The following is a 13,058-nucleotide window of genomic DNA, read 5'->3' on the forward strand; positions in this document are numbered from 1 at the left end:
TAGGCCCAAGACAGGCTTCCAAGTGTGAATTACTAATTGCTCTGCTGGCAAAGCTTTTTGTTACTGACTCTACAGGAGCCAAATAGCATTCAGAACTGCTCACCCTTCTCAAATGGTTCAGTCCTGCTTTTTAAGGAACACAGTGCATAGCTTGGATTTTTATAAAAGAAGTGGAGGTGTAACTGTTGTAATTTAGAGCTGATTTTCTGCTGAAACATCTTCCCATTTTTTAAAGGTCAGAACAGGATAGCCTTACCTTCTGTAGCAACATGTTGGGTGACTGATTAAAGCCCATACCCAAATAGGATTTCAAAACAACCGTGTAAGATTTCTAAGGCTTAAGCAATGGCCCACTTCAGGTATACCAGATCCCATAAAGCAAGGACAACAAAAAGTTTGGGACACGCATCTTAGAAAATGAATAGTGTGGCTAGTTCGTGTGTGCATTTATTCAACATTTATTGAGTGTTGGCTACACTTTAAGCGTGGGGTTAGGTGCTGACTGTAAAGAGGACCTGTAGAAGTTCTTGGTTCAGTGGGAGAGGCAGGATTGGAACCTACCTAGTGGTCCTACGGGAGCAGTAGATAGAAAGGAACCAATGGAGAAAGCTTCCCACGGGGAAGAGGTTTTCACAGATAAGGAGAGATTTTCAAGAAGGAAAGGGGAAGGAATGTGGAGAGGACAGTGTGTGCACAGGTATGGCAGTATGGAGGGGCTGGCATGTTGGGGAACGGTGAGCAGTCCCTTTGTGCTGCAGCAGATGGGCGTGGGGACGAAAGGCAAGAACAGAAAAGGAGAAGCACCCTGGGTTGGATACTGAAGAGGTGTCAGTCTTACGAAATTGGCATTTAATGTTGGGGAGTAGACAATGGGAGCCATCAAGAGGGAAATGATTTAAAAAATTCTATTACTTATGTTCTAGATAGGTCGATAAAACAAAAGGATAACTGGAGGAAACAGGTTGAGGACAGGGATACTGTTAGAATTCTCTAGGTTAGAGATGGTATAGCCTTGAACTGTGGTCGTGAAATTGGAGGACAGAGATGTACTGAAGACAGAATCAAAGGTTTCATAACAAATTCAGTATAGGGGGTGGCTCTGAGGTTTCTGGCTTGGCTGTGAGGGTGGATAAAATGAGAAACCCAGGGGGCCTGCTGTCTGGAGAAGACAATAAGTAATGTTTGGGGCACGTTACATTTGAGAAGCCTGAGGGACACTGGCAATGCCTAGCAAGTGGTTGGAAATATTGGATCTGCATTTAAGGAGAGCACTGAGGGCTCAATGTTCCAGGACTCACCAACACGGAGGGTGATAACGGAGGCGATGCTCAGGGTGGGTGTGCAGAATTGGAAGGGGGCTGACAATGGAGCATGATGACACCCACATTTAGAAGGCAGGCCAGGTAGAACCAGGAGCCACCACGAGGTGAAAAGGAGTAATCAGAGACCAAGGGGAATGGGTGAGACCAAAGGGAGAAATCACAGGAAGAGTTTTAGGAGCACTTGAAGAAGGAGGGTGTGGTCTCAGCAGTGACAATAAGAAATGAGAAGGGGGGAGGGTATAACTCAAGCGGCAGAGCACACGCTCAGCATGCACAAGGCCCTGGGTTCAATCCCCAGGATCTCCCCTAAAAACAAAAACAAAAACCCAAAACAAACACACAAACAAAAAAACACTAATAATAATAAATAGACCTAATGAGCCCCCCTTCAAAAAACAAAACAAAACAAAACAAATGAGAAGAAAAACAAAAGCAAAAAAATGAGAAAAACTGGCTGCTTCTAAAGAAAGTGGAAGTCATTTGGGGGACAGGAGGAGTGAAGATGGCTGAGTTTGCGCCAGGAGGCCCGTATTTTCTCTGTGAAATAGGACCGAGGGTCGTCCTCAGGAAGGGTGAGGAGGTGGGCTCAGGGCTTGGGAAGGAAAGGAAGTTTGGAAGAGCTATTTCGGGAGAGGGAAAGGGAGGCAGTCAGAGTGGGCTAGACACCACCTCCAACTTTCTCACCATCGTTTTACCCGGGGAGGGGGTGGTCCGGTGGCGAGAGCCCTGCTTACGTTCAGATCCACGGCATTTCCAGGGGGAAACTCACCCGCGTCGCCCTCGTGTTTCTGTATTTTCTCTCTTACAGTCAGGACAAGACGGGTCATCCCAGCGGCCTACACCCACCCGCATTCCTATGTCAAAAGGTATGAAAGCAGGAAAGCCAGTAGTGGCAGCCCCAGGAGCAGGAAATCTGACCAAATTCGAGCCTCGAGCTGAGACTCAGTCTATGAAAATAGAGCTGAAGAAGTCTGCAGCCGCCAGCACCGCCTCTCCCGGAGGGGGGAAGGGCTGAGGGCAGCGGCTGGGGGTATGTTGTGCAGTCGCTGCTGCTGCCGTGAGAACCGACCGGCGTCCGTTCGTGCCAGCTCTTTCCGTGTACTAATTTAAGGTTTTAATTTCTTGTTCATAAAATAATCAACTAATAGCCCCGTGTCTTTCCTATTTTGTGAATGTGTTTTGATGCTGGGGAAGAGAACTAACCGGCAATACTGCTGCGTGCGGTGTGCTTTGGGGAGGAGGCGGGGCCTGACTTCCAGACCCGGGTTTGCTTCTAGGAAGTGGCCCCATCAGTTAACCCTGTAAGACATGGGGGCTGGGTCACATCCTCTCCAAAGCCGACTCCCATATTTCCTAATTATAAATCAAATTTAATAGGCCTTGTTTCCCCAATAATTGAATTTTCAAAAACCCTTTTATGAAATAGGAAATAGTTTATGAAATAGGAAATAGTCATTTGCCTCTGTCCAATTCCAAACTTGCTTCATGTGGTGGAAAAAAAACAAAAAACAAAAAACAAAAACCACCTAGTTATCACAGGGCCTGGACCTCTAAAGTTTTGAGGGAAAAAAAAAGCCTCTGAGATAATTTCAGGAAGCAATTTGAATGTGAAATAAAATGGAAATGAAATACAGACTCCTAAAAACAGAGTTTTACTTATTTGTGTGTGTCTGTGTGTATTACAAAGATTTTGGAATTTCAGAACCATGATTGTTAGATTCATGCTCTATTCAAGGGTGCTATTAATTTAAATTGTGGAGCTGTTTGAATAGAGCTGCCAAACGGCCCTTTATAGCTCAACAGAGGTTGCAATGGATTTAAAAAAAAAAGCAGAAAGTAAATTTTGATACATTGTTGCCAAGAAATAAAATGACATCATGCATAGCTTAATGGAATTGAAACATTTTCACAGTTAAGTGTGGAGTTTATTCCCAAGTATAGAACCAGTTCATGATTGTGTGTGTGCACATGTGCGTGTGTGGTGAAGTGTATTATGATGACTTGTGTTTGTATCTTTGTCATTAATTTTAAGCATGTTTTAATAAGCATGAACAGTGTGTGGATGCAAAATACCAGGTATCTGTGAGAAGATTAACCATGTTAAAGTGGATGCGATGCTTCGTAGTCAAATAACCACCAATGAGCTCAAGGCTAGCAATCCCCAGCTTAGCATCTGAGGTCTGGAGTAGGCAGCACCTTTGTCAAAATCTTTGAGCCAATGGAGTGAACTTTACAACAACACAATAGGTGCAAAGTTACAGTTTGCTATTTTCCACTTCTGAACTGTGAGGTTCCAAAATTCCTCACAATTAGTCCCTGCTCTTGATAGTTGGGAAAAGGTAATATTTTTTCAAAAAGATGCACAATTGGTTTTTAGTCCAGGAAACATCCTGCTTCGTGGTAAAGAGGCTGTCCTCTGAGCTGTTTCCACCCTGGACTTCCTGTCCCTTGCAGAACTTGGGCTTGAATTGTGTGTGATGGAGGTGGACACCTCCCAGTGTTCAAATTCACTTCATCAGAGCACGGTTGCCTACAGCTTATCAATTGTCAGCAGCTGTATTTAAAAACGCTGAGCAATCACGGTAGACGCGCCTTAATAATGAAATTTCAAGGTAGAAGGAGAGGGAGACTGAAAAAAAAAAAAGACTTTCTGAACGATAATTTTGAATGAGTTCAAACAAGAGATCTTGCCATTTTGAATACTGGCTTATGTTCCTTTAAAATGGAATTTTCCCCTTTTGTAAAGTGGGCATCATCTCTTTGGAAAACAGACACCCAACTGTGTTTCAAACGCCTCCCTGGCATCCAGGGTATTTAACGTTATTGTACCATGACGCCCGGTCTTTGAGTAAACGAAGGTGTCAAATGCACAAAACGCTGCATTCCTTTTGACTCTCCCTGCCCTTCTTCAGTGACTTTTACCCTAATCTACTGTCACTGCTGTTGTTTTTGATGTTTTTACCTGCTCACACTGTGCTTCCACCGGTTCTGCCTGGAAGCCCATACCATCCTCGGGGAGAGGGCTGCAGAAGGCTTAACAGTGCATGTGCAGGATGTTGCTACATCCGGATCTTGGAAAGCAGCCACCTGCAAAGCACAACTGCTAAGAAAACTTGGCAGCCCAACACATATTCACTTTTCAGAAATGATAAAGAGCAACTGCCGTGGCAGTTTTTCTTTGTAATTTTAGAACCAACTCTACATTATTGGATAGCCTTGTTTTAAACTATATATTAGAAAGGAAATCCACAGGGGACAGGAGGTGGAGGATTCAATGCACTCCAACTCCGGCTTCTATTTGTGAGTATAATGTTCTTAAGACGCAGTTTAATGTGCTTTTAAGAGAGTGAATGGGATTAAAAAGTTAGAGTCTTATCCCGTCCGGGAACATAGTATCGTGTAAATAACGGGTCTCACCAGGGCTGCTGTGTATAGATGCTGGCGGGTCCCGCCCTGGGGAAGGCAGGGGTGCCATTTCCACAGATTTCAGTGTGACGGCGCCCCCTGGGGACTTGCAGGGAGCAATCCGCACAGCTACCCTCCTGAGAATCTTTTTTGTGTGTTGGCTGTTTCTGCAGACTACCAGGGTGGCCATGTAGCACGCGTGGTACCAGAATCGTCCCAAGACAGGGCACAGCCCAAAGGGTATTTATCATTCCTTGAAAATGACTTTCCTGCCTGGGTTACCTGCTTAAACAGAGTCATTGAGTTACTACGGGCATCTTTATTATATTTTCAGTGAGGACAGGTTAGTGGGTGGCAGTTGGGCCATGCAGGGATTTCAGTGTATTCATTAAGGATAGGGTGTTACCAGATTGCATACCTGAATGTCTTTAAGAAAGAAGTGAAGAAACGTCTTCAGTGTGCAGTGGGTGAAGAGTATAATTTCGGGGAAACGAAAACGTGTCCAAGAATGTAAGATGTACAAAGATTTGAATTTCTCATTCCTTCATAGATTTGGAATATTGGGGAAAGAGTGAGACTTTCCTGATTGGGAAAAACCCAGGGATATTAGATTAGAAGAGCATGTTTAAGTGCGAGGCATGGGCAGAGAGAGAGGAAGAGGTAACAAGATGAGCCCAGAGAGGGTTTCCCAGTAAACAGGAATGTTTTATTCCTAAACTTCCTCCACCCAGACGATACTCAGTGTTTCCCTCCTACCTCCTCCTCCAGGGTCTCATCACTGGTTACCTCCTCATCGTCGGCTCTCTCAACTTCTCCTTTTCACCTGTTACCTCCACACAGGAGATCGCTAAGCTCCAGCCTCTCCCATTTTAGCACAATTCCTCCTTGAGCTGTGTCATCCTCTGTAGCTACTGCCCTGTCTCCCTCCTGCCCAGCGAAGCCATTGACTGAACACTCTACCTTTTCTGCCTCCACTTCCACACTTCCCATTTATCTCTAGTTACCTTTTATTTTTGTTCAAGTAATTCGTATGCATAGTTAAAATATCAGCCAGTGCTGAAAGACAATGAAAACAGCTGTTCCTTACCTCACCCCTACTCTTCCAAACTCACTTCTGCTCCCTGGAGAACATCCTTTCTCACTCTTAACTGTTTCTTCTGGTGTTTATCTCCATATTTTTAAATAATGTACTTGTACTCTGACTTTTCATTTATACATTTTAGATATCTTTTTTCTTCCCATTATTATTTTGACGTTTGAGGATTTAGTCCTCTTACACGTCCCCTCTCTTCCCTTTTCCCCCATCCTCACAATATGATTACGTCACCTATTCTTCAGTAAATCAGCAGTCAGCATTTGCATGTTTATATGTTCATGTTTACAATGTAAATTTAAATATTGTTCCCTGCTGAGCCAAGCAGTGTACTATGATTATGTTTTCTTCCTCTTACCCCTTTTCTCCCTTTGAAAGGATAATTGCTTTAATTTTTCATCTGCTTGATTTTCTATATGTTTATCTATATTTTTTTCCCAAATGCTCCAACAGATCAACCAAACATCTACCAGTAATTTTTCTGGACACTGAAGCACATCAGTTTCATAGTTTGCCCTGAGGGCCCTGCTAGTTCAGTCGTCTGCTTCCTTACTTAGTCTGGAAAGCTTGTCCTCTCTGCCTGCTGTGCAGCTGCTGTCCTGCTGTGCTTTTGCCTGATGTTGAATCCTCTGTTTTCTGGATTTCTAATCTACTTCTTTTGCTTATCTATCTATCTATCTTTTGAAATACATCTTCCAGTAGTTTCTACAGAGAAGAATCCTCCAGTAACCTCCCTGGGGCAAGCTACCTGCATTCTGGAAATAGATCAGGGAGGTGAGGTGGAGAATCTCACAGTTTAGTGTGTAAATTTTTTATTCCCTTGTGTTCAGTCCATTCTTGTACCTAAAGCCAGAATTTCTTATGTGAGGTTTTTTTTTTTCCCCCAGAAATAAACCCCTGATCTCTGGAAGGGTAAAAGTAGAGTGAGGTTATTCTCTTCTTCCTCTGTGACTAAGACATCTAATCTCCTTTGGGTTTCCTTTGATTTCTCTGACTGTCCCGCCTCAGTCTCTCTTGCTGGCCCCTTGTTTCATGCATACATAAGGGTTGTTCCCCTGGTCTCTGTCAAAAGCCATTTGCCTACCCTACATGCTCATTGTGATTATTATTATTTAAAAAAAAAAAACTCTTTTGGGGGGAGGTAATTAGGTTTACTTAATTTTTGTTAGAGGAGGTACTGGGGATTGAACCAGGACCTTGTGTATGCTGAGCATGCGCTCTACCACTTAAGCTATACCCTCCCCACCCCATTGTGATTATTTTATTCATTCCCATGGCTTCAGTTATCACCCATACACTGATGACTACCAAACCTCTCTCCTACCATGTGCTCAAGTTTGTGCTGTACCTCTCCAACTCAACTTGTCTGAAAGCCATTCTCAACCCTCCCTCCATCACTCTTCCAAGTCTTCTCCTCCTCCTGTTATTCTCCACCTCAGCAGGGCTGTCCTGAGCTACCCAGTCACTCAAGAGGAACCTGGGAGCCATCTTTAGCCCCTCCTCCCGTTGCCCATCCAGTAGGCTCATTCAACAAGTCTCTCATATTCACACCCCTAACACCTGTAGCAGCTGTGCCCACATCTCCATTTCCCCCATCACTGCCTGAGTTGACTTTGTAATTATGTCTCATCTGGATTATTCTGATGCTCTCCCAAGTGATCGCATAATCTCTAGCCTCCAAACTTCCTGATTCATTTTTCATTTTGTTTTCCAAAGTGCAACCTGGTCTTCTGACTCCTCTACCTGAAAATCTTTCAAGGTTCTTCTTTATCTACAAAATGCAAGGCCAGCTCCTTGGTGTGGTGCTCGAGGCTCTGTGGCCTGGCTCCCTAACCTCCCCATTCTTCTGGGCACCTCCCTTTCCCTCATCTGGAACCCCCCTCCTCCCCGCCCTCCTCAGCCCCGGGGCCCACAGAACGACTCACAGCAGCCAGGCCACCTTTCCCTGACTTGCTCAACTTGTTCCTTGTCCCTGGACTGCCCTTCTCCTTTTCCTTTGGGCGGTTGTGTCCTTCTCTGTTCAAAAGCTCTTTTAAAAACATTGCCTCCACGGGAGAGACCAACCATGATTTCAGACTCGAACCTGGGGTTTAAAGCCTGTCATTTTATTTTTACATTTTTACAGTAAGGGCTCTAAAAAACGTGGCACTTACTGTACAGAAAGAAAACCGTCAGTTGGAGGATGGCTGCGAGTTGGGGAAGAAAGAAGTGCTCTTGCTTCCTCCTTTAGTCTGCATTGCAAACCTGTGAGAGTGATGTAGAGGGTCCTGACAGATCATGTGTAGGAACACGGAGGGAGAGATAGGGTAGAATTCAGGGAAATCCAGGCACTGCTATTCTGGATGGGATAAGTTACTTCCGTTTCTCCCCAAAGGCACCCTGGCAGGTAATGGATGCAAAACAACCAGGAGTCCTGGGTTAGGGAATTCGTGCTCTTGAAGCCATCAAAAATGTGTGGAGAACTCAGGGGGCCTGAGATCTTTCTGTGAAGGAACACCTTTGAATGAATTGCAAATGGGTCTTTGCTCCTCCTCTCTGACTCCCCCTAGAGGAGCATGAACGACACTTCAGGAAAGAAAACATTTCAGGTGATTTGTGAAGGAGCCTCTAAAATAGATCAGACAGGCTCTCATTTTAAAGGACCAACAACACCACCCATAAGCAGGATGAAGAAGGAGGATAGATATGAAGGGAAACATCCAGAGAAGGTGAATTGCTGAATGATGGACTAGAGACCCAAGGTAGGGCAAGGCCAGGAGACAGAGGAAGGGACGTACCCTTTGACTAGTCACCTTGCCTTGGCTTCTGGCCTGGCAGAATCTTTCATGATTCTGGCGTTCCTCATTTTAGTCATAGTGGGATAAGCTTCATTCTTGTTTACTAGGCAACTTAAAAGATTATGCCATAATGCTTTCACTAAGAACCAATGATTAATTGCTTACCTGGTAAAAGTAGTTTTGGCCTCTCTACTCATGCTAATATTTATGTCCATGTGATGGACAGAATTGCAAGGTCAAGGGCAGTTCAGAGATGATCCAGACTGTAGAGGTTAAGAAGATAATTATCTTTATCATTAAACAGGAAAACCAAAACCAAAACAAAACAAGAAAAACCCCAAGGCGTAGTGATGTCTAACTATCTTGTTAATGATGAAGCCAGTTCTTCAGTTTCTCCCAGTACATGATTCATGATTTCATATGATGAAATGACTTCAAGTGAGCAAAATGTATATTTAGACATAAGCTAAAATAGCCACTCATTGGGCCAAAGTAATATTGTCAAAGGATTTGAGATATTAAGATAACTACACAGAAAGTACATGTGTCCAAGTTTTCATAACAGTACTTTGATGAGTATCATTGTCCTTATCTACAAAGCACAATGTCCTTCTCAATTTTCACACATAATGTTGTTTTCCTTGTTATTCTGTGACCAGTCATCAACCTAAGTTGAACTCAGCATCCAGCGTTAGCATCTGTGTCCAAAGAGTAGAACCTGACCATGCTTGGTTCAAGTATTTACCTATGTTTCCACCATTTAGTTTTTTTTTTTAATTTACAATTAATGTTATATGTGGGAGAACTAGTTTCAATTTGCTTGAAATTGGGGATCAGTAATCTGACAGAGAGATAAGGATTAACTTGCCTGAAAAAAGAAGTTACCAATCGTAACTGTGATGACTGGTAACTCCTGCAACCTGGGGAGGTGAGGGTAGAATTTGGACCGATGATGGACTGGGAAATGTTTTGGAAGGAAGCAAATTATTAGGTGGTTGAGAAACCTCGAGAGACTTTATATCATCTGATCCAAAAGTGTCCTGCAACAAACGACGGAACTGATTAGCAGAAGTATTTTTTAATTAGCTGAGCTGAATCCAAAAGAAGGAGTACAAGTCCAAGTCAACAGAGGAAGTTTATTGGACTTCCTATTTAAAACAGATGTTTTATCGGAACTCTGATTAATGTCCGAATGTGATAATAACATAACTGAATGCCGAAGCAGTTTATTAAAATGAACCTTAATAGTAAACAACATCTAGGCACTCCTATTTCTAAAAGGTGTAGAGAATATAGGACATTTTTCTGGAGGATAAATCACCCTGCAGTGGGCAAGTTCAAAGCTGGGGTTTGGTAGCTGGTGGAGGAAGAACAGCTCTGTCTTAAGCTGGTGCCTTGCTCTCCAGGCAGAGCTCCCGGCAGGTGAAGCCACAGATCAGGGGAAGCGGGCCATACGCCAGCCAAACTGATGCAGAATCCAACAGGAAATGTTTTCTGTAACTTGTGCAGTTTCCTGTGGGTGAAGCAGCCCTCCTTTGCTGATGCAAAGTCCTGCTATAAATTGAACTTCTGCTCTGTTTTGTCTTTAGTGTGTGAACTTGGATGCAATCTATGAAAGTGATGTGATCTCCTTGACTAAAGTCGGTTTTTAAAATTCAGAGGTCAAGTGTTCCCTTGAGAGCTTGGCAGAGCATAAATGTAACTTTGCAGGGAGTACATCTATCTTGCCCCACAGCCAAGGCGCTGTCCCAGGAGGAGTCAGAATGCCGATGTGTTGCCAGGTTGCCCCACTCGGCGCGCCAGAGACATTCTCCCCGGACTTCTCCCCACATCCTGTCTTGTGTATACAACTTTGGATCTCAAGTCAGCTGGGTGGCCATTGGTTTGGGGATACCACCCAAGGAGGAGAAATAATTCATCCTTGTAAGATCAGAAGTCAAGTGTAATTAGGAATTGTTCATTTGTTAAACTTCCTTTCCATGGGAGTTAGCTAACAGTTACTGCAATAAAAGAATGAGTTTATAAGCCGCATCATTTCACCGTAATATCATAGAACAAATCATGTATTTAATGTGTTACCTGAAGTTTCTTAAGAAAAAAAAAAACTCAAGATAATTCTTCACAGAAACATATGGAAGAAAATGTCTATAAGTGTTTTGATAAACTGTTAATATAAAAATATGTATAAAAATCTAATGTCCTCATGTCCTCATGTGGATTCAGATTTAGAGTTTTTTCTTTTTCCATTTAGAAAAATGGAAATTTTTATTAAATGTCTACACATTAGAAGGCTCCAAATTTAAGTGCTTTGTTATTTTGAGTTTGCTGGTACAGGTAGTAATTAACTGTGGCCTTTGGTCTCAATCTGCCTATTATATATTCTACAGATTACCAATGTCACAAAAGTGGTATCTGTAAGAGAAAAATTATTATAGAATTGTACCTGATTTTACTTAGGTCACTTTAGAGTCCCCAAATGACCTATATTTGGGTCTTATTCTGAGATGAAATTAAGACAGAGTTGAAGATGGAATAAGATTTGCTCACTGACTTTTTAATTTCAATAAAATGTATGATATTTTTATTGTATTAAATCATAAAAATAAATAGGAATCAACTTAGAAATTCTGTCTTAAAACACACACACAAATAACTGTATTAATCCTCAAAGGTTTTTTGGTTTTTTTTGCTGGCAACTATGTTCTCCTTATGCATCAGATAGTTTCGCTGTGTCATAAGTAACCTCAAAATTTAATGGCTTAGAACAGAATTTTTTATTTCTCATAATTTTGTGTATTGGCTGGGTGATTCCTATCTAAATCAGTTTACAGATTTGGGGAAAACATAGATAATAAGCAAACATAGATATAATTAGTATACTTAATTAGTTTCAAATAATAGAGATACTATTATTTAGATCTTATCACCCTATCTCTAGAAACAAGATGAAATATGTCTCCATGTATATAAAATAAAGTAAGTTGGGCTTAATTTTATTTCTTTAAATAAATTTTATGTATGTAAATATTAAATATCATCTTTTATTATTTAAGTCGAATTAAATAAAATAAACTCTATTGTTTAGCATTGTCAAGTATTTTTGAGATAGTCTTTTAAATAACATAAGCTGATTAATAGCATTGATATATATACATCATGCATGGATTACCTGTTTGCTAATTTAAAAATAATAATAAAATGTAATGGTCCAATCAAGACACTGTTTCTATGTATGGACCCTTCTGCCATATGTATTTTCACCAAATACTAGTTCTGAAAAGCTGTTATCAATATGGAGACAATAAAATGCTAGTATTAGGAGAAGGCAACTTTAGGAACTTAGGGGTTTGCACACTCAAGGTGAGAGAAAAAAATTATTGTAGTCAAACAAAATGTTAGCCCCGCCAGGGACTTGGGAGATAATCTCTATACCCTAATTTTGTAGTGAGGAAACAAAGGTACATGCATTCTGGACTATATGTACAATAAATACAATTCTAGATTTCACTTCTTTAAACTTATGTTTTCTGTGCTCTCTTAAGGGAGGAAAATGGGGGAGATACTTTAATTCTGTTAGGGAGGTTGGAAACCTATGCCTTTTCACTCTTGAAACCTACTAGAGAAATTTTAAAAAAGAAAAAGTGCTGAGTGAGAAATAGCACTTTAATCCTAGACTCTGATTTTTAACTACATAATATTTTAATTAGTGCTTTTAGTTTTTGCCCGAAGATTTTCATATATTTTTAGGCATGGAAAAAATCTGAAGCTAGAATAAATTCCCAATGAAAAAAATGAAATAATGGTTTTTATGGGTTTCTGGTACAGTGAAAATCATATGTATGCTTTAAAAGCTTTACAAAACCTTCATAGCTAGTTATTATTAAGTATATAAAACACTTACGCATTTCATTTTACTTTGCTTTCCTGTCTGTTTTATCCCAAATTCAGTGTGGGAAGGTAGAGTGTAAGAGCGGACATAACTCCACCTAGTGGTCAGTGTGAAGTGAAGTGAATGAAACCAATTTAATAAAACTTTCTTTTTGACAGAGGACCATCCATCCACTGGACATAATTAGTACGAACCTATAGATCTATGACATAATGTGCTTTAATTAATGTTTTTGTAGATATTAATTATCCAAGTGAAAATAAAATGTAAATAGTGCGTATTTGAAACTAAAGGGAAAATAATAAGTGGAAATTTCCTCACACTATTGATAAACCCTGGTATTAGTTGACAGGGAGGTAACACCTTTTTAAGGTGGTGAAACCATTGGAGGCTTGGGTTTTTCTTTCGTCTGCTCTTTATAATCTCAGCAAAGGCAGGACTCTGTTTCATTTTGCTCACCAATGTAATATCACGCCCAGCACACTGATGGGCATGTTGCAGGGCCTCAGTGACAGAACGAAGAGAAAACGATGGTACGTGTTCATGAAGGCATGAAGGTTAAGATAAAAGTG

At 41.4% G+C, this 13,058-nt stretch overlaps 1 protein-coding gene across 5 annotated transcripts in view; it reads left to right on the top strand.

Annotated features, from left to right (window-relative positions):
* Nucleotides 1-13,058, top strand: part of FILIP1 (filamin A interacting protein 1) — a 180,937-nt gene that overhangs the window by 163,376 nt on the left and 4,503 nt on the right. For 2 of the 5 annotated variants that reach the window (XM_064486933.1, XM_064486937.1), the window contains exon 6: nt 2,131-2,847. The exons of 1 other annotated variant lie outside the window; for it this stretch is intronic. In XM_064486933.1, coding sequence (XP_064343003.1) covers nt 2,131-2,337 — 207 coding nt within the window. In that variant the 3' untranslated portion in view covers nt 2,338-2,847. Of the gene's footprint in view, nt 1-2,130; nt 2,848-13,058 lie in introns of those variants that run through there. 2 more of the 5 variants (XM_064486934.1, XM_064486935.1) reach the window with 2 other exon arrangements.

The sequence above is a fragment of the Camelus dromedarius genome, chromosome 6, assembly GCF_036321535.1.
Source record: "Camelus dromedarius isolate mCamDro1 chromosome 6, mCamDro1.pat, whole genome shotgun sequence".
In the NCBI taxonomy this organism is placed as follows: domain Eukaryota; kingdom Metazoa; phylum Chordata; class Mammalia; order Artiodactyla; family Camelidae; genus Camelus; species Camelus dromedarius.